The sequence below is a fragment of the Prorops nasuta genome, unplaced genomic scaffold (assembly GCF_024137725.1).
Source record: "Prorops nasuta isolate Cenicafe-Biocafe unplaced genomic scaffold, Cenicafe_Pnas_1.2 PNAS00003, whole genome shotgun sequence".
Lineage (NCBI taxonomy): Eukaryota > Metazoa > Arthropoda > Insecta > Hymenoptera > Bethylidae > Prorops > Prorops nasuta.
In genome coordinates, this window is record NW_027116800.1 from 5,206,331 (window position 1) to 5,227,677 (window position 21,347).

The 21,347-nt window shown below is 42.3% G+C and overlaps 1 protein-coding gene across 13 annotated transcripts in view; it reads right to left on the minus strand.

The window, feature by feature from the left end:
- mmd (mind-meld) overlaps positions 1 to 21,347 on the minus strand; it is a 75,545-nt gene that overhangs the window by 10,732 nt on the left and 43,466 nt on the right. For 9 of the 13 annotated variants that reach the window (XM_066746592.1, XM_066746618.1, XM_066746616.1 and 6 more), the window contains exons 3-19: positions 19,184 to 19,332; positions 18,675 to 18,731; positions 18,493 to 18,572; positions 18,309 to 18,378; positions 18,064 to 18,219; positions 14,935 to 15,138; positions 13,134 to 13,208; positions 12,377 to 12,549; positions 12,075 to 12,244; positions 11,160 to 11,323; positions 9,879 to 10,046; positions 9,229 to 9,533; positions 8,179 to 8,298; positions 8,031 to 8,112; positions 7,595 to 7,690; positions 7,347 to 7,509; positions 2,043 to 2,181 (exon numbers count right to left, since the gene is read on the minus strand). In XM_066746592.1, the coding sequence (XP_066602689.1) occupies positions 2,043 to 2,181; positions 7,347 to 7,509; positions 7,595 to 7,690; positions 8,031 to 8,112; positions 8,179 to 8,298; positions 9,229 to 9,533; positions 9,879 to 10,046; positions 11,160 to 11,323; positions 12,075 to 12,244; positions 12,377 to 12,549; positions 13,134 to 13,208; positions 14,935 to 15,138; positions 18,064 to 18,219; positions 18,309 to 18,378; positions 18,493 to 18,572; positions 18,675 to 18,731; positions 19,184 to 19,332 (2,371 nt within the window). Of the gene's footprint in view, positions 1 to 2,042; positions 2,182 to 3,753; positions 3,857 to 7,346; positions 7,510 to 7,594; positions 7,691 to 8,030; positions 8,113 to 8,178; positions 8,299 to 9,228; positions 9,534 to 9,878; positions 10,047 to 11,159; positions 11,324 to 12,074; positions 12,245 to 12,376; positions 12,550 to 13,133; positions 13,209 to 14,934; positions 15,139 to 18,063; positions 18,220 to 18,308; positions 18,379 to 18,492; positions 18,573 to 18,674; positions 18,732 to 19,183; positions 19,333 to 21,347 lie in introns of all 13 variants that reach the window. The other 4 variants (XM_066746614.1, XM_066746584.1, XM_066746608.1 and 1 more) reach the window with 4 other exon arrangements.

Genomic DNA, 21,347 nt, shown 5'->3' on the forward strand with positions numbered 1-21,347 from the left:
GATTTTTGTTACACCATCCTTCTCACAGCACCACCGACACGGCTTCATTTTGCATCTCATGTGCATTGCAAATGTAACGCGCGTCAGTTTGTGTCACTCGCCCAATGGCAACACTGTATAATCTTGCTTAATCCGCCGATACCAAATTGTCCCAGTTATTTACGAGCATTTTTACAAACGCCAAGCGTCGCGCCATTCGTTTGTCATTTTTCATCCGAAATCAATAGAAGCAACAAATAAACGTGACAGAGAGAAGCAAACTCGTTGTTGCTATTAAAATAATATAACACGCGAATAAAGTCGAGTGTATATATATATATATATATATATATATATGCCTCTTTGCACCGTTCATCACTGGGACTATTGGTAATCGGTGAGTAGTAGTATTAGTAATAATGATCAACACTGACAAATGTATAAATTATGATCTAGCAAGCTAATCCATGCAAGATGGAAGAAAAATAGTGATCCAGTGAAAATGGTACAACTGGCCTTAGAAAACCCCGTGCATCTGAGTTCCCCCTTCATTGCCAAGTACCATCAATCGTAAAACAAAAATGATGACAATGTGAAAAGACAAAGTGAAACAATATACATACATTGAAAGGTAGAGAGAGAGAGAGAGAGAGAGAGCTTGAGAAAAGCTGAAGCTTGCAGGAGGATGCCTCGGGAGTATTAGGTATATATGTAAATTAAGCTATATATATATGTATGTAAACTTAATAATAATCCAATAATTTTCTTGGAAATGATTAAACGCACCCTCAAAGATCCGAAGGAGAGAAACTTAATCGGTGCGGTTCTAATCCGCTGGAATCTATTTTGTCCCAAGCTTGATAAGAGTATCCTTGAGAAACCCTGAACTCACCCAGGACAATTAAGAAGGAAAATTATCGGGTCACCCTCCTGCATCCTGCTAACCTTTAACCGATATCATAATTAATCAAGCCGACATTATAATAATTGATTGCTTCCCATCAAGTTTTGCCGCGCGCAATAACGAGTTGGCCAATTTCTTTCGTTAAGCTCGACCCAAAGAGAAACCTGATATCGGTTAAAGAGTCTTCGAGTTTCGATCTGCTTGCAAAGTGCAACAAAAGAAAAAAGCTGCAAATAATGCGAAGCGTTGGCAGGCGCGAGGCTTTCGCAGGAACAAAGAAAAACGGTTGTTGTATTTTCGTACAGAAGCAAACATTCCGAATAATGAAAAGAAATTGTTTTTGTAAATTAAGGTATACCTATACATACATTCTGTCGATATAATTTTCGACGATTGACAAAATTTCGCGCGATTGAGAATAACGAGGCACGATTTTTAGTCCCGTGCGATAAATCGAGACTAAAAAAAACATAAACAAAAAAAGATAGAAAGTCAGTTTTGCGATTGAGTTTATCGCGCTGCGTGCATTCGTGCTTGGCAAATCTGTTTAAGCAGCATCGTTCGAAAGCCGTTTCGCAGCTATAATCGGCGCAAATGCACACTGGGATGCCGCAGTTTCGTGAGATTTGCAACAGAATGCGGAATACTAAACAGAGAAAAATACAGTTATGATCACCCGACATTACCCGATCACACCGCGCTGTCATATCGTCCAGCTCCAAATCAATAAACACCGATCTCAAAATTCTCTCGCCCGAGAAAATTTTTCAATCGGATTTTTTTCATGGAGGGTTGTGGTGGAAAATCGATAAAATAAGGAACGGCGCAGTATTGGCAGTTGCCGGGCGATCCGAAAAAATTCAAATATATAATAAAAACAATGGTATAAAAATTGTAAATCAATATACATTGAAGCGCAGAGAGCTGGAGTCTACATAATGATATATCGAGAATATGGAAAGATATAGGTTTGCGGTGGTGTTGGCGGTGAGGAAGGCATTGAGAGAAAAGGGCTGTGAGGTGGGGTAGAGAAAGAGAGAGAGAGAGAGAGAGAGAGAGAGAATACAGATAATGTTTAAAATAGATATAATGAAATACGTAAAATATATTTAAAAGGACATAGAAAAAACAATCTACGTGTATGTATCTGCACACTAACCTGAGACAGAGGGAGAAGTTTTTATGTACTACGACTGACCTGTAGCAGAGAGCCACCAGAGCAAATACTACGAAAACACCCCCTACCACCGACATGAGCATACCAACTAAAAATACTGTGTTCGAGCCGTGGTAGTTCTCTGGTTTTTCGATAGTTAGAGAGCGAGTTAGAGCGATAAGTTTCGATTTACGAATCGCCGATTTTCGTTTTGACGAGTATCGTGGCGTTTTATTTTTCGTATCCGAGCGTCCCACAGCATGCAGACAGACAGAGATCGCAGTGACAGACAGAAACAGACAAGAAACAGAGAAGCCAATATCAGCACATATACATATACATATACATATACATATGCGTGTGTAGTTATAAGTTAAATCTATACTTTCGAGCTTATTATAGTTATAAGTGTGTCAAGTTTATGGGGGACCTCGTGTGTATATACGGGGGTCTTAATTTTTCATATGGAGTATATATCACCTACGCTTCGCAATCTACAACTGAATTTTTCAGTTTCATCCCCCAACACTGTATATACTGCATACTATTTTTACTTGTGGCAATAATTCGGCCATACAAGCAGCTGGCACATCGTGTGTTTTCTCGTCGTGTGAGTGAGCTTGTCGCACTCCGAGGGACGAAAATTTCACACTCGAGTCAGTGACGCGACGCGGAGTCTTGGAACGAATAGAATCGGATGAATTTTATTTTTCTGGGATTCAAAGAATTGAATTTCGTGCGAGAGACGTCTTTGCGATATTATTCGCAAATTTTCATCGTCTTTTTTGAAAAGAATTCTTTATTTTCGTTTTTTTTTCCGACACTCGATTGGTTGTAAAGATTACAGGGGGGGGGGGGGGGTGAGAAATGCCGTGAGACTTGCAGAAGGAAAATGTATACCGATCGAATCGAAGAGGTTTTCTTTCGGGAGAGAAGAAGCGTGAGAGAGAATAATATATACATATAGGCGAAGAGACTGCAGAGATGCAGAGCGGGAACGTCCGTAGGCGTGCGACAGCCTTCGGAAGGTTCGTTTGGTCGTGGTGAACTTTTTCAGGCTATACGTGTTGAAGATGTTAACCGTTAGCACGTGTAGCATAGTCATCGGATCATGATTAATTCAACGCACTATGCTACGATCGCTTTGGCGTATCTCTCAGGGGAGTGCTATGTATATATATGTGTATATATACTTGTTTAAGAGAGACATATATATGTATATATAAATATCGGTGCACAGGCCGAGCCGTCGAAAACGGAGCCAGCTCCGACGAATTTGTTTGAAACGCTTAAAAGACGCGCGTACCTTGAAATTTTCTCTCGGTGGCGCTGTAACTCCTCGATTAAACGGTACCCGCGAGACTTTCTCACCAAGCTTTCCCGTTTCGACTGGCACGGCCTGCCTATGCAAGTGTATACGTATATATATGCTTTTTTCTGTACTCTCGACACATACCTACAGCTTATTCAATATATATATATATTATATATATATAATGTACATAAATATATATATACACATACATAGTATAAGTTAACATCGAGTAAATAGGCTAAGATAAGAATCAATAATTATAAGAGCATTGACGGCCGCGTGCGATGCCTCCTCATCATCCAGCTAGGCACGAATTACTTGACGACGACGACAGGCGTTGATCGAACCCACTCAGCTCGGCTCAGTGGGCTCTCACGTGGAAGTAATTTGCTACTGTACCTGTAGCAAACAGCTATTAGTGCAAAACAAACGAAGACGCCCTTCACCCCAGCCACCAGGATTATTACCATGAAGCCCGTGCTAAGATTGTTGTTCGTTCCCTCTGAAACGACCAAGCAACTTTTTTTTTAACAAAACTCCACCAACCCTGGATTCTCGAGCCAGTCGTTAATTTGTTCTTTTTTTTTTATTTCTTTTTCTCTCTGTTTTTTCATTTCTTTTGTTTCTTTTAAACGAGCCAGCTGTCATTCTCACAAATTGCAGTAATATTCAGAAAGAAGCATGGGGTAGCCGGACCGCGGATGCTCCGATTTTTCAGATTAAATACCAGTCGAATCGCTGCTCTCCCAGCTGAGTTAAACGCGGGAGACGCGACGCGGGAGAGACGGGGACGAATATTTTTGTTCGAGTCATACCTCGAAGCGGGGGAGATGGGGAAAAAATGGAAACTACACTGTGTTTCCCCGCGACGCGATACAGCTTCAAACTTCGGGACACTTTACGCCGCGCAAGATTTTCAGTGGAGCGAGAGGTGTAACATACCGAGGAAGCTTTTGTTGAAAACTCACTTGGAATTCCTTTGTATAACGAGAAATGTGAAGTTACATTTTAAAAACCAAAGCTGACCCAGTTACATTTTGTACGCGTTCTTCGTTAAATGCCTTGGTCTAGAGAGAGAGAGAGAGAGAAACTCATACCGATAATTATACCGAATTACTTTCATATTTATTTCTCGGTGCTTTTTTTCCGCCATCCAAAAGATGGAGCATCCACGATCCGAGGGTAAATATTCCCAATCAATATTATGGCTTACAACAAGAGCTGGAAAGAAAAATTTTGTATTAAACGTTCGATCGAGTGGCACTGAATTGCTGGAAGGGTAGCATAGATTGGCGCATGTATAGATCCGATGAGCTAAAAAGATTTTCGCATTTCCCTTTATTGGAGAATATATCCGATTTCTCTCAGATGGAGTAATAAACAGTTAATTGCTGCGAAAAATCATTAAGCGAGTTCTAATGCAAATAATGAAGCCGAGGCTATAGAATAAGGCGGAGAAACACAGGCTTTTCCGGAAGAGAATCTTGAAGATAAGAAAGAAACTCCATCTGAGATTCCCCTAGAAAAAGGGAATCCTTTCGGATTCTCCTGATAAAGGGGTTGGATTTTTCAAGTGACGGGGTGGGGTTTTCAGTATAATAGAGCTATCCACTCACACAGTGCGAGCGTGTGTCGTGTTATTACGTGGCTGTTTCTCGCATTTTATGTGCTCAGCTGATGGTATGACCCCCAATAATCAAGGCTAGGGGCTTAGGGGTTGGGGGGGGAGGGTGAGTGTTATCGCGAATTAAGAGCGAAACCGGGGTGCAGTTATCGGAAACCGAGTTCCCCCTTAAACGCGTTCCATCCGAAGCGTTTCCAGCCCTGTTCCTCTTTTTCCCTCCCTACGACCCTTCACCGTCATACCCCCCTGCCCAAACCTTCCACTTTTTTTTTCTCGATATCCCCCTCGAAGGCTTTGCCAAAGTCGAGGACGCTCTCGAGCTCCATGCAAACTACGGTGCGATAAAACAATCACTTCGCGCACTTCACCACTGAACTAAGAGGGCTTCACTGTCAAAGATGTTGACTCGAAAATTCTACGCGAAAATCTCTGATTTTAAGAGGATTTGCTCCAATCGCAAAGCACGGTATTAATTATCAAAGACAAAGCTAGGAATTGTACCGGATCGGATTAATTGGAAAATAAGAGGGAAAAAAGTGTTTCGCTTTTGTTTCGCAACAAACGAATCAAGCCGGCTATGTACCGTCGACGAAAATTTGCCAAAAGTTCTGCAACGCTTGAAAAATTCATTCTCCTCTGTCCTAATACGCGTAGCAAAGCCGAGTACCTGATAGATAATCTCTCCTCGGTTGTACCGTTGGTTCCGGCGACGGACGAAAGCAGCCAACTCCAGATTGGAGGAGGAATCAATCGAGGGATGTTTTAATTATCTCCGCTCTATTTTTCCACTCAATTAGCACCAGGATCGATAGAAGCTGTAACAATTAATTGGCTAAGCCTGTGGTATAATTTTTTAAACAGATTGTTGCCGACCCCGACTAATTAATCGGCCGTTTGTCGAAATTAAAATGGAATCGGCCACGGCTGGATGCCGCTCATTAAAAGCTTTAATGGATTTCCACAAAACTGTCCTATTGAATTTGATCAAATTGGCCCGGATCGCGATTATCATCGAACGGGGCACCGGAAACGGGACCGGGGGCCGAGGGGCTTGCCACCGCTATTTTCAGAGATTTATCATCGACGCCCGATAGAACCGATGGAAAATTACTGCTCCAGCGGCACGTCCCACCCCGGAGCTGACTCAGACTTGTATCGTACGTAAAATTGAAATCTCATCCCCCTTTGGAGCGCGAATACCCCTATCCTTCCCATCAGAGACCTCCTATGATCCAAAATTATTGCCCCGCGAAATGGTACGAACGCTGGGCTTTTTATTGATCCCAAGCAAATGGCTCCTACTTTATTTTTCCTTCGGACCCTTTCTCCTCCCCACCTTACTTTCTTCGCCATTACGACTCACCCCTTTCTCTTTCTTCAGAAGGATATCATTCCCTTCAATTTTTCCCATCGTAAATTTTCTTCGCCCTCCCCCCCATTTTCATTCACTGCACCCTGATTTGCTGCTGTTCCTTGTACGCACACACACACGCACACACACATATATACGTGAATATTTTCGTTTGTTCTCTGTTTTGTTGCTCGTTTACTATATTTTTCCCTTTCTTTTTTTTACTCTCTTCTTTCCTCTTCGGCAAATGTCCACTTCTCGACGCGGCGTTTCTAATTTTCTATCGATTTCTTTTTTTTTCACCTAAATTGTTGCTTTAAAGAGATTCGCGACCAATTGATTGCTTCACGTGGGTTGGCAAGGGCTGATATTGGTAAATGAATTTTTGGACGTTCTCCAATTTTCTTGCATAGTTTCTCTTCCCTCGACCGAGAAGAAGACATTTGCCAAGGTGCAGAATTCTGTGTTAAAAAATATATATATATCATCGCGACGCTCTCCTGGCTGGCACAGCTGGAAAATGTTTAGTTCTTATTTTCCTAGGCACGTCCACCTAGAAATTTCTAGACATTGTTTATGGTTTCCTCTTATGTCGTATGCTCGTTCAAACGAGAGATCGAAAGCTTTCGATTAAATATATGGAAAAGTGGTAACAACGGACAACCGATGACACATCGAAGATTTATAATTCTTAACGCTTGCTCGAATAATAATTTATAATTATGGCTTCAATTTCTCCAAATTTATCCTCCTCTTTAACTTTTACAATGGTAATTAAGAGGAAGAGTGTAAGAGGAAGGGGGGGGGGGGGGGGTGGGTAGGATGACAATAAATAGACTATCGTTATAAAAAAACGATTCTTGTTCGATTAAAGGAAATTCTGGTAGGCCCGGCCGTATAGCGAAAATTTATGGAAATTTGTTTCAATTCGAAAGTTTTCCATTTCCTGTTTTCGTCGATGGATATTTATCGATAGATTAGTGGTTGGTCCAGGTTTAACTCAGACGTATTACTCACCGTAGGGGGTCTCTTTCTTCTCCAGTTTATTCTCTGAGCTACCTTTACCGGGTGCTGGGGTAGTGGTAGTCGTTGGTGTTAAAGTTGGTATGTCCTGCTCGATAGAACAATCTGGTCCGCTCCAGCCAGGAGAACAATAACACTTGTTCGCGTTTGTGCACACCTGTATCCAAAGAATTACTGTCCCTTAAAATCTCTATGTTATAATTAAAGAGCAAAGCGAATAATTGAGAGAGCCGAGAACTTACGCCATTTCCTGAGCATTCATCGTTTCCGTGGTTACTAGGACATTTATCTTGGTCTATGTGCGGAAAAAGGCTCGTGCAAGTTTGATTAACGCAGATCTGAAACATTGTTTAGTTTTCTTTTGTATGGGTATAGATAGATAGGCTTCGTGCACCATCGTTAAACGAGAATAACGACTAAATTGAAGATAAACAAGCTTCGAGTTTGTTGTTAACCTTATTATATCATAATCTACCCAGCATTTTAGCATAATCGTATTGGTCCTATCATTCGATTAATCGAACCTCGTCATAAGTGACGACGAAAACTTTCAGTTTAGTCGGATTATATATAGCAATATTTGGAAGATCGTCAACGGCCCTTGTTACATATACAAGCTTTCAAATTACCGATTAATTTGGAGTTTTTCTTCAAAACTGTTATCGAGGACAAACTCACCAAATTGTCTCCACAGGATGTACCGTCACGAACCAATCCCATAAGAGGCATCTCTGATCCCTCCACTTTTCCTGTGGTGGCTCTGAAATCATCGATCGTTTTTGTTCATTAAACATATAATAAAGTTCAGCAAGGTTCTATTACTCACTTGCATTCGAATTCCTGTCCCTTGATGGTAATGATGGTCCTGGAATATTGCTCGTCCATGCCATCTATCACTGGTTGCTTGTTGCCAAGCTGACACTGGAGGGATCCACAGCGAACGTTTCTGAAATAACAACAGCTCGGAATTAAAAGAATTTAATGCGTGAAATATCGAATCTTTGAAACACCTCCGTTCATTTTGCATTACGAGATATTTCGCCCGTAGGATATTCGGTCAGAGTCTTACGTAAATATGTAAAGTACATTACGTCCCGCTTAAATCATTTCAACAAGAATTATTACGGAGCTTTCAGCTCGTATATACCATTGTTTTCTGACAAAGAAAAAAAATTATCCGGTCGAGCTAGCTATGAGAAAGTCGTCATAAAAAAAAACGTTGACACGTACTATATTAAACTTATTGGCTCCTCTCTTACATCGACTAGCGAATTCACGCAAGCGTATATATACAAGCACATACATAATACAAGTTAATCTGATTTTCTCGCGCGAGGAGCAGCTATAATTATTTGAAATAGAATTAATCAAGTTAATGGTTATAAAGGTTTATGCGTGGTATAAATTTAGTAAATTTGGCAAATTTGTCGGTTTTTACGATTTTACGAATGGATCGTGGAGTGCTTTTTAAGAGCCATTCCTAAGTTGGGTGCTTCGGCAAGAAATTAGCAGAATTCGGAAAGACTTTAAGCAGAGTATTGAATGGGGAAGAGGAAAACGTTAAAGCACTGCCCGAAGGGACATTTTACCCTCGCGAGCACTAAGCCGAGCTCTATTTGACGCAAGAGCTACAGACAGGGTTCTTGCCTGATCACACTTATCACCGATTTTATGTAACCTTAAAGTTGGCTTTATTATAGGAACTCTGCGGGCAAGTCCCGCTAGAATCTCTCAGGCGAATTAGCTTTACGAACTCGCCCCTGGCTGCGGTCGAGGGTTTATAGGCCGCGAATGGCTCCGACGGATCTATTCGTAACGTTCCGGGGGACAAAGGCTGGAATAAGAATAAGAAGAGGCATAAATAAAGCGAACTTACTCGGGCTCGCATTTGATGTAATGGCCGGAGGCGTCGGTCCCGCAATGACCGCTGATGGATCCTTTCGAGTTGAACTGCTCGAAGCACTGCTTGTCCGCCACGACGCCCCCGTAACCCCAGACTTGCTCGCACTGCAGATTCAAGGCCGGGCAGACCCCGTTGAAACAGTAGCCGGCATTGTTCGAGCAGGGACTCCCGTTCTTCTTGTAAACGTCAACCGGACACTGCCCAGTTTCTCCGGAGCACACTTCCGGCAGGTCGCACTCGTTCGTCGAATCGCGACAAACCACACCCGGTGCCCGCAACTAATTAATCAACAGAGTGTTCGCAACCTTTATGCTCGGTTACTCTATATATAGCCATATTAAACTATCAATTTGTCTCATTGCCACCAGCTAGCAAACGAGCGACGAACGCATCCACCATCGCAAAAATCTTAGGGCGATTCTCATGCTGCTGGATGGTTATTGTTCGTTCGGAAGATATATACGTGCATGGAGGGAGACGAGACAACCATCGAGATCGTCATTTGCCAGTAAACATTTTCCAATAGCTATAGGTCTGAATTCGGGACAGGCAAAAAAGAAAGAATGGAGAAAGAAAAAAGGGAAAGATGAAAGAATGGAAGTTCCTCCCTATGGCGTGATTACCTTGCAATCGCTGCAGCACGGTCCGGAAGCGCATTCAGCTTCCTTGGTGAGCTTGCAGGTGATCGGATCGCAGCAGGGATCGAACTCTTTGCATTCGTCGATTGATCCGCAGTCGCATTCTTCTCCATCGTCGATTACCCTGTTTCCGCATGATCTCCTCACCTCCAGCTGTTCACAGAACGAAACGAAACTTTTGCAATATATATACCCCCTTCATCTCCCTCTGCTTCTTTCACTTTTTCACCACCACCAGCATCCCCCCTCCCCGGGAGACGATCCGCAACCACGGACCGCGCGAACCCCCTCCTCGCAGCTATCTTTTAATAAATTGGACTGTGCACGAGAGAGCGCTGCCGCGCCGCGCCATGGCAAAGGGTGAATGGAATTTTCAGACGCGCATTTGCGTGTCGCACGAAAGAGAATGCAAGCGACGCTCTCGCACACGCGAATAACAACGATTCATAAAAATTTTAGCGTGGATGATCCTCCCATTCAACGAAGAAAGGACGTAATATCCATAAAAATGTTTATTGAGGGAGTTAATCTTATTATTAAAATCCAACCAACAATCAGTTTTATGGAACCAACAAACAAGCATTTATCATTTAATTATTTCGTTTATTAATCGTTGCAACGCAACGTGTGCAATGTATAAATAAGTATTTGTAAATACTTCAATAATATATGTATTATTTTCACTAATGCAGTTATCGAGTTAAAATGAAAATGAAGATACTCGAAAGTATGAACACATATTTATGCAAATTATTGAACAATAAATTGTCTCAATCAATTCTTTAACATTAGTCGATGCAATCCATTTATTTGCGCAATAAATATTACATTATCTGGTTATTAGGTAATTGAGCAAATAATAAAGTAACTATACAAAGAATTCGCATGACGTGGATAAATACATTTCTTGTTGGACGACAAAATGTTTTTTTATAAACGCTGTTAATGAAATATTATGAATGATATTTTTACAGCGAGTGCTCGAAAGAGAGTGTTTAATAAAGTGACTAAAGAGAAAGTTGGAAACAATTGGGAGGGAAATGTCTCTCGGTAATAAAATTAGGCAGAGGTGAAAGGAAAAGAGAGGACGGGCGCCGAGCGGGAAATAGACGGTAGGATAATGAAATTAAGGGAAGCAAAACTGAATGAAGGATCAAGGAATGTTTCTTTTGAGAATTATCGCGAAGAGGATGAGTGGAAGTGAAATGAAAGGTAGGTGTATGTCTATATATATATAGTATATAGCGTATACTAGAAAAGGCTCACCTCATTTGGCTTGTTGAGCAGGCAGATCCCGTGTCCATTTTTTAATCCCCCGATGTAATCTGCCTTGCTGCACTCTGAGAACTTGTAAGGCTGCACGTTCTCCAGGCCCACGATGGATTGCGCCATAATGCAACCGTGCCAATCACGACAGATGCACTCGCTCCCTGGAAAACGCATTATTATGCCATTCGCACTGCTATCTTTTCACCATCCCCACCCGACCAGAGCAAACAAGCCGGTTCGTGCCGTCGAATAAAATGCGCCACTTTACCCAACGCGAATTTACTTTCACTCAGACGAAAGGAGAAAAGTTGCGAAAAATCTTCTAAATCCTTCGCTGGAATCTCTCACCCTGTAACCTTTTCATCAACGCCATTTTTAATATTCTGGTAGAAAAGATTGCAAAATTAGAAACAAATGTAAATTGCAGTCTGCCTTTGGCCAGAGGAAAAATCGATCGACGATGGTTAATAGGACGAGACCCAGAGTCCTTGATATGCGAAATTCGCCTGGCAGGCTGCCCGGGTACGCGCGGCTCTGGCTTTCTTCCTTCTCGTTTTTGACGTCTCTGACGAATGTAAATGAGTGACTTTGACCGGTCATGCGGAAAAGGAGGCTTGCTTCGTTGCCCCGGCGAAATTTCCATGAGCTCCCCCTCACTTCATGGTAATTCCATTGCGACTAAAGATTCGCGACTCCGCAGTGGAATAGCAACGCGAATCACCGTGAAGTATTTATTTAAATGTACCGAGTGGCTCGAGTTCGAAGGTATCGCCGGGTGGGAAATGGTGGAGAGGGGGTGGAGATCCAAGGGAAAATTTCCCATGGAATTTTATGGATCAGTATATAGGAAAGGAAGGAGTTCGAGTGGAATGGATTGAAAAATTGGTCTGACCAGTGACGGCTGATACTCACTGCCATCGTCGTGACTCATGCCAATATTGTGGCCAATCATGTGAGCCATCGTGCCGGCTAATAGATGAGGCTCGTAAGTGTTTAAATCGACGCTAATCCCGACTGCTTTGGGGCTGCACACTGTGTCCGGCACGGAAACCCCCGATTCACCCCCTATGAAAGTCTCACCCCTGAAAACAACACGCTCAGAGTACAATACACTCTATATAGTATATATATATATGTATAGGCTTGTTCATTCCGCAGTTTGCACAGAACCATTTAAAAGGTGCAAAAAGGAAGATAAAAATGATAAGACTCACGTGAGCAATTGGGTTGTATCTGGGGAAACCTTGTACATCCTCCTCAGCGTATAATCGTTGAGATTTAACAGGGCCTGCCCTATGTCCAGACTCTTATCGATTGTCGCCTGGTTACTACCCTGCCAGGCTTCGATGTACACGACGGAGACTCTAGTGTTTAACGTACGGAAATACTGGTGGGAGAAAAGAAGTAAGAAAAAATTCGGATCGATATATTATTAATACCTATATGTATACGGGAAAAGAAAACAAAGAGTGAACTTGAAAAATTTGGCAGAAGAAATATTTGAGGGAAGCGAATTGGTGGAAGGGAGGTTTGATCATTCGGCGGGGTAGGTTAATGAAATTGACCCATATTTATGCGATATAATTGACGATCATAAAACTGGATGTAAAGTCGATGCTCGTAAATCTACTGTATGAAACGTTTAACGGCATCATTGAGTACGACGCTTTTATCGTTAAAAGCTCGGGACATTAAATTATCGATTAAAGCAATAATACCGTTACGATGAAATATATTTACTATTATATACATATATAAACCAAGCCGTCTCCATGGGGTTTGCTGGTGAATCTAAAAGAGGCGCGTGAGACTGTTGGAAAGAAAATCTCTGCAGCTTCAGAGTAGTAAATATCTAATCGTAAATTTTTATAACGAATCAACGGGCTTAGGGGTTCGAGAGTGCAGGCTAAAGTGGAATTGCGATGAGCCAGGAAGGTTCGGGGGAGGGAATGAGGTGGTATTGAAACTTACCAGATCCGCGATATTTGCGACTTGGATGGCATCGTGAATAACCTCCGCTCTGGTGCTACCGTTTCTCTTGTCGAACTGGGAAAAAACAAACTGCTTTAACGGCAGTTCACGGTTTTAGCGCCGTCATAAATCTAAAGCGACCCTTGGCTTTACTGCTGGCAGAAATTAACCGTTCGTGAAGCCCCTCACAACCATGCTTCTCTTTTATCTGACTAGCGAAATTTCTTACTTTAATTTGAACATTGTCAAAAGTGCAGCTTTTCAGACTGAGAGCGAAAAAACTATCCAAAGATATCCAGTAATCTCTTCTTTTATCGGCTACTCGGTATACCCAATCAAGCCCCTTCTCACGCAAGAACATATTTTCCACAGTTTTTACCGAATTCTCTGCGAGAGGATCTAGTCCCGAGGGGGACTGATGCCTCTATGGTACATAAAGGTTGTCCCAGAACAGACAAAGTGCTGATCATTCCTGATTCAATTTTTATAATAAGTTTCCTCAAACTGAATTATTCAGCGAAACAAACAGGATCGACTGAAAAATTGGAGGTAATATTTTCACACACGCACGCACGCACACACAGAGAGTGCATGCACAGGGTGATGAGAATATTTTGCCTAACTCGATTTTCATGTGTCCAACGCATTCGAGTCTGCTCGAATTTGCATGGCCCGGTCAAACTTCCTTCGAAGCCGCTGAAAGGGAACCACCGCTAAACCCCCTTAAACCTCTCCTTCCGTGACTTGTAAATGCGAATGGGCCCCAGTCGTTAATTATTAAAGTTTGCCCTGCTTTACTCGCCGAGTTAAATTGATATGCCGCAAATTCACTTCCTCGTCCAACGCGATCCACGAATTTCCCGTATTTACCCCGCCTTCCAGCTGCTTCCAAAAACGCCCTTAACCACTGGAGAAGCCCTATGTCAACCCTTTGCAACTTGCAGCTTACGCGTAAAGCCAAGAGACGCTCGCTTATGCAGGCTAATTTATGAAATATCAACGCAAATTATTGAATTTTCCACAGAATCTCGACAAGTCTATCCAAAGATTGACAATGGTGTTTGTGGATACAGGGTCATTTTTTCACGAGTATCCTGCACTCTGAATAAATGAAAAGCAGCAATCAATATTAAAATTTCCAAAGATACGTCAATTTTTGCTTCAAAGGGGATATTAACTAACTATATAATAAATATATATTCTGGGTGGAGGAACGCACAAGTTACGAAGGTAACTTAGTTTTTTTTTTTTAATGGCACTCTATAATTTTATTGCATATTTTTGTGGTTTATTTCAAGAGCTTTCAAAGACACTATATTAATTTATCATTTGAACCAACCGTTCATTATAGATATTCCAAATTGAAACGATAAGTAGCTAAGTGACTAAGCACCTGTATGCGTAGCGATCACGTACACTACTTTAGTCAAACCAATACGTATATACAGACTCAAATCGAGATATTTACTGAACCACTGAATTGAATTATTAATTAATCTAGTGTTCTGGAAAACTCCTGAGATAAGCTACAAAAATTCGTAATAAAAATTATAGGGTTTCCCATAAAAAAATGAAGGTGGCCAAAATTTCTACAATTCCCCACCTAGATTATCTTTTTATTAGAATTTAATGGCTCCCTCGAAATAAAAATTGATATCTCTTTGGAAAATTCAATATTTATTACAAACTTCCAATTACTCGGAGTGGATGGTCATAAAAAAATCACCCAATATATATATGTCTCTTATGGATGAAAAACTAGGTGCAATTATTGTTTGGAAGCTTTCTAGCAATCTCTCACCATGGCCTTATCGATAATGATGGCAGTTTCGATGTATTTGGTAGCCTCGCGGACGTCTCGCTTGTATCGATCTGAGCTTGTCTCCGATAGGCCCAGGACATGCTTCTGCCTGCGGTTCTTCGAGCGCCACTCCAGATTCCCCGAGTTGGCGCAGCCTTTGTTAGCTTTTGTTCGGGCCTCAAATATAACGTGAGGATGTTTCTGCTAAAAGAGAGGCGTGCATATAGTTGACATTATCTACCCCGTCCTCGGATGGAGGACCGATAAAGGATCTCCACCCCCCCCCCTCTCCTCCTCCATCCCTATAGGTACACTCTATAGGTACATCCATACTATACGCGTCGTGTGTATAGAGGGAAAATATTGAAAGGGGAGACCTTGAAAGCTCAGTGCAGGACAAACACGAGCTGGCAAAATGTGTCCCTTGCCCAATCGCTCTACCCATCAATACAGATGCACAAACACACGGACCACACGAGCTCTGGAGAGCTTTCGCCCCTTAGAAAAGCTAAGGGGCCATTGCTGAGCTTTCAACCTGAGCTTTGTTCGCGAGAAAGGCTCAGGCAAGTTTCTAATCATCCGATAAATTCGTGGATACCCTATCCGAGAAGTCTTTATCCTTCGGCAGAGGACTATATCGACTACTCGCTGCGGAATAGGACGAAAGCTCAGGATAAAAAGCTCAGCGCGGACCGCCAGTGATATTTTACGCGACGCGGCTGATAAATTTCCCCCGGATGACTTGTAACTCCCGATCGCCAAGAATTTCATTATTGATTTACCAGCGGAGGATTAGGGTGGCTGGCATTCGGTTATTGTTATCCTGCGAGTGGGTACTGCAGCTCGTAAACTGCAATTGAGAGGATCGTTAGCTGGCTGGCACTCTCGAGAGGAGACGGCTAGAAATTGCGATCCCCTTTATCCGCGAAAAAAAAAAAAGAAAGGAAAGGAGGAGAGAACAGAGCGAAAAATAGAATTGTGCGCTGTATGCTCGGTCTGCGCAAGCTTCCGGGAAAAAAGCTCCCAGGTTTTCCCACTATTCGCTTGCACGGCCGGCTTTTCCACCTCCGCTCGCGCTTAATTGTAGCAGCGCTCCTTTCGAAACGCGCTGTTACGCGTCGACAAGTGTTTAATTGGAAAGTTTTACAATTATGCAACTTCAGATGCTATTTTTTTCCTTCCTGTCCTTTGCGCCTCTTCGCGGAGAGCTCTCTGCGAAGACGCTTGGCTCTCTCTCTCTCTCTCTCTCTCTCTCTATTCTCTCCAATTCGACAAGAGACCTCTCCCCCCCCCCCCCCTCCTCGCTATACCTGCATTATTCATCGTCCATCCCTAATTGATCGAAAATCGCAATGAAAGTGCGGACCGTAACGTCGCGTCGCGTCCCTCGAAGCTCGTTGAGGCATCCGTCAAAAGCTCTCCTCATCGCTCGGTTTATCGCAAAATTCCCTTTTACGATCGGGCGTGAAAATTCGCGCGTGAGAAAATTTAAATTTCCAGTTTTCATCGAAATTGGAAAGTTGCGAAACACTGTACGGAAATAAAGACGATTAAAAATAAGTTAAGCTGCGGAGCTTTCGCTATGGTATTTTGCGAGGATATCGCGCGGGATCTATAACGCTTCTCAACGAGCGCTGACTTACGGTTACGGGAATAACCGTGAAATGCGAGTGGAATGTAACCCTTTTTACGAGTCTGCTCCTCGTTTCTGGATTAACTCGATCCGTGCGCACTAACGAAGCTGAATCGCAACGCAGCTGTATTTGAACCGACACACGGTGTGTTATAGAGCTGCGCACATACCCCCCCTCCCAATATCCTGCGTAACTAGTAGTTCTTGTACGTGTGTGCAGCCTTCCTTTCTACACGACCCGTGCACCCTATACTAGCCCCATTGCACATATAGCACTATGTGAACCACCTTTGTATTTTGATCCATTTACCGTCAGTTTCTCACCCCCCTCCCATACTCCCATCCTACAAAGCCCAGATGAAACTCACCACAAAGACCGACACGCCGAAAAGAAATTAACAAAAATATATCCTTTCCTGTTTGTTTACGAGACGTTTGAAAGCGCTTTTGGCAAAAGAAAGAGAAAAAAAATATATAAAAATCCCTAAACAATTCGCTCCAGCGCGTTCTATAGTTTCTCTCTGGACTGGCACGTGTTATTTTTCAGGAGAAAAGGACGGTAACAGGCGGACCGGAGTGTTCGGACTTGTATATATACGTTGCCCTCTGTGTGTGCTTTCTCGCCCGTTGCCAATTGTTTAGCCCGTTCGATATAGGCCGAAATCTGATGCCGTTGAAAAATACTCTTTGCACGGGTATATTCTACGTCACGAGGAGCGGATCGAAACGCGAAGGATCTTGTTTCTGTCATTGGACACGGCCAGAAAAGAAGTTGAAATTTCGAGCGGTTTTCATCGATTTGCAGGAAAAGCGCACTAACTGCAACGTTGCAATCCGCTCTGGGGAAAAATATATGTATATATAACGAGCGCGAGTGCGACGGCGGCGGCGGCGGCGGCGGCGGCGGCGGCGGCGGTGTGCTCTTGCCGGAATTTTCCACGCCGATATGGAAAATCAATTTCGCGCTCGGTCCATTGTTCTTCGCCGCTGCTGAAAATTCCCGCTCTGAAGTGGACGTAGCTAGCAAATTGATTGGGAATGGTCAACCCCCGCATGCACCCTCGCCATTCTACCACGTAGTTTCGTGACGAAATGCACAATCGCAGGTGTGTTATTCCGTGGCTGCATTAAAACAGCAGAAATTTGACGAAAAATGCGTAGAGATATACCTATATAGGCGATCGGTCAGACGTGCGAGAATAGGCAAAAATACCATCGTATACCGGCCAGCGAAATGTTCCCTTTGGCAAGGAAAAGGACCAATTAAATCCCGGCACAAAGAGCTCGCCCGACGTCCGATTATATAAATCCACTAGCAGCCGAGAAGATAATGAAATTTTACTGATCGCCGCCTAACCAAACCTCCATTCGCTTGGCTCTCAATCGTAATCCGCAAATATCTTGAACGAATCGTCCGCTCGAAGGATTATTCTTGTAGGAATTAATTGATAAAAATGCTGTATACACTCTATAATATAATGAAGAGATTGACTGACCGATAAATCGCCGCCGTAGAATGGATGAATGACGAATGTCTCGTTGCCCAAATGAATGACTCCGCTGACGCCGTTGCACGTGTGAAAAGCAGCGGTTGCTCCTGGGTAATCTCGAACGGTGCCATGATAATAACAATGCTCTATATCCTGCGAATACTGAAGAAACAAAATATCCTTGAAAATAATTCAGGAAAGTGGGAGGACTTATTATTGTTACTGCGAGAAAATGGAGCACTCTCTTGTACCTGATTAGAAGTCTCTTCGGCATCGTTGGCTAAAAAGTCTTTTCGCATAAGATTCGGAGCTAAAAGTTGCCTGAAACAGCACAGAGATTTTTAACATTATTTCAAGGGAATTGCATGGATCAAATTGACACACGTAGTGCTATACGTGTTCAATAATAAGACGAAGAAAGTATATATCTCTTACGTATTTAATTCTAAATCTAGGCGAAACTTGTGATTGAAGGCCTTGATCAGGAGGGATGTCCGGTGAAAATGTCTCCCTGTCTATATTGTTTAGAGAAGATTGATTAAAATCATTAAGAATATAAAATCATAAAGTTTTCGCTTAGGAAAAACTGGTATAAAGAGGGAAGAATAAAGGCTTACTCTTATTCTGCCCCTGGAGCTTGGATATCCTCCTTCGCCGTATCCTCTTTGAGGAAACTGAAAGAAAAGCAAATAAAATCCAATGAAATTACTCGACGTAAGTTGGAAGGGAGAAAAAAATGCGTTATATCAAAGAAATCGATGGAACTCTCTCTCTCTCTCTCTCTCTCTCTTTCTTCGGACAACTTTGACAGAATACAATTCAGATATACAACAGTTCGCGATCAGGATATAAAAGCTTTTTAGCCAATATCAATGGGCTTTTTTAGATGAAGCATGATGAATCTTTTTGTTTCTATGTGTCGGGGTCCGCCGCGCGTATAACGTCTCTCGCGCACGTAAAGCGAACTTTAAAATTGGAAGGGGAATGAAATTACGACAAAGCTGATTAGAGATTGTTCCCCGAGCTTTTAATTAATTTCTCTCTAGTTTCTCTATATATATATTTATTTGTCCTTTTCTAATTTCTTTATTCCGCCGAGGAAAGAAAATGAATTCTGCGCGCTTACCTTGGACACTCCTATCTCTCTTGTGGATATCCCCATTTTCTCGTGATGCCGTAACTGTACCGGATAGATGATCTGATAGTAATGGGCGCCGATGTTTTGTACTAGCTCTTGGTTCTGTCGAAACTCGCGCAGTAGTCGTTCGACCTCACCTGAAATCAATTTCCCCGTTCAATCGAACGTCCTAATTTACTCCTCGTATCTCTAATTCCATCTCCGCCACCTCTAATCGACACTCCCATCCTATTCGTTAATTTGTTTATTCGCAAATACAAACCTTGCTTCTCTCCCAATATACATCGCGTTTAAATCGATTTTCCACTCTGTGCGTGAACAAACGTATCTTATTCAATAGGGAGTGAGGGTGAAAGAGAGCACATGCAAACGATTTAATAAATACACTATCAATTACTGAACATATCCCTCGTACCTACGTCGATTCTCCCCACATCGTATCCTCCTTTTACGCGAGGAAATTCAGTATTTATTGTATCGAACCTGCAGATTTCCGTAAAATTTCAGATTAACGCATCTCTCGGATTTTTCGTTGATTACTGACAAAAAATCTGACAAAATTGTCACATTATTATTTGAGAGAATTTTGCAGTGGAGCGAAACTATAGCGAATTGAATGGTACGGCCTATAGTGGAGAGAATATACGTATGTATATAGAGGTATAATATATATATATATATGTGTATAGTTGTAGGGAGCGATATTACAAACTGATTAATTCATCCCTTTCGCGAGGGGGCGGAAATGAGTAGGGGGACGTCGAGTGCAGGACGAGTTATTGTTAATGCACACCGAGAACGTCACAAGTATTCACGGCAAATTGCGATTAATTCAGCTACGGCCTGACAGGTTATTACATTCCAAGTCTCGGCTCCTCTACACACGTTAACTTTCAGCCCCTCCTTTAAGAAACCTCGAGCTTCTTTAAGCCCCTTAATGTTCTCCACTCTATCCTTTCTGCAGAATCCATCCTTTACATTTCGATTGATTTGGCGCATTTTTTATTATGTAGCTTTTAAAAAATAAAGGGAATCTCGAGTCTCGAGTATCGAGTCTCGAGTTTCTCCTCTCTCGCACTCCTTTTCTATTATCCTTAGCTCTCGTCTTGAGAGAAAGTCTTGCGGTGCTAGAATACGGCGTTTCATGTGAATTTCACCCTCGAAATCGGCCAACGCTTCCGGGCAAATCCTAAAAGCTGCGGCTCTTATTAAAAATGCAGCATTTTCCTCGGACAAATCTTTCCCCATCCGTAGAAGCGTAGAGACAAAAAGCCAGCTAGAATGCCGTGACACAGATTCTTCACCTGGATCCTTCAATTTTCAACACACGAAATTTTACTCCTCGTGAATAAAATCGTTTAAGAGCATTCTTCTTCCATTCGTCGTCGTCGTCGTCGTTGTCTGGGAAAAGGAAAACAAAAAAATCCACTTCCACGGCTCTTCTTCAATTTACGAGACACGACATTTTTGCCTCTACTTTACTAAAATCCTCCTCTTCGTTTCCATGGTGTATAGTAGTATGAGAGAAGATAGCTGACAAGTTTTGCAATTTAGGAGTCAATGCGAAGGTTTATTATGCATCAGGGAGTATTAGGCTGATACATAGCAAGGATAAGTAATAGCCAAGCTGGCCAAGTTTATTATAGTATATTATATATGTACACTATAATTTATGCAAAATCCACGCTCTTCGATAATTACTTCCCGCTGCTGGATTATATCCTATCCACTATAGGATACACTCTCCTCTTTATCCTTTGGTGCTAAACTGTTGCTGCCAGCGAATAAGTTCGCTTATCAGTCAAGAGCCTACTTGAAATACTTGAATGCTCCATCTTCTTCTCCTACCCCTACCACTCTCCTTACAACACCATTAACCGCACTAACTACTGCCAGTTTTAGCTTTGTCCGAAACCACTCGCTTCTCATTTCCAATAATTACTCTCGCGAAAAATCAATCCCGAAAAAAAGTTGACATATTTAGTAGATATTATATCCATGTAGGTACCATCCGATAATTCACTTGAGAAATCCCACGAATTCCGGGAAGAATTTCGGCTGGTTTGTACCTCGAGAAAAAATTTCTCGAGAAAAAAATATAGCTAGTCTAATATGGTCCGGAGTGTGATATCTTGGAAGAATTTATTCCGCG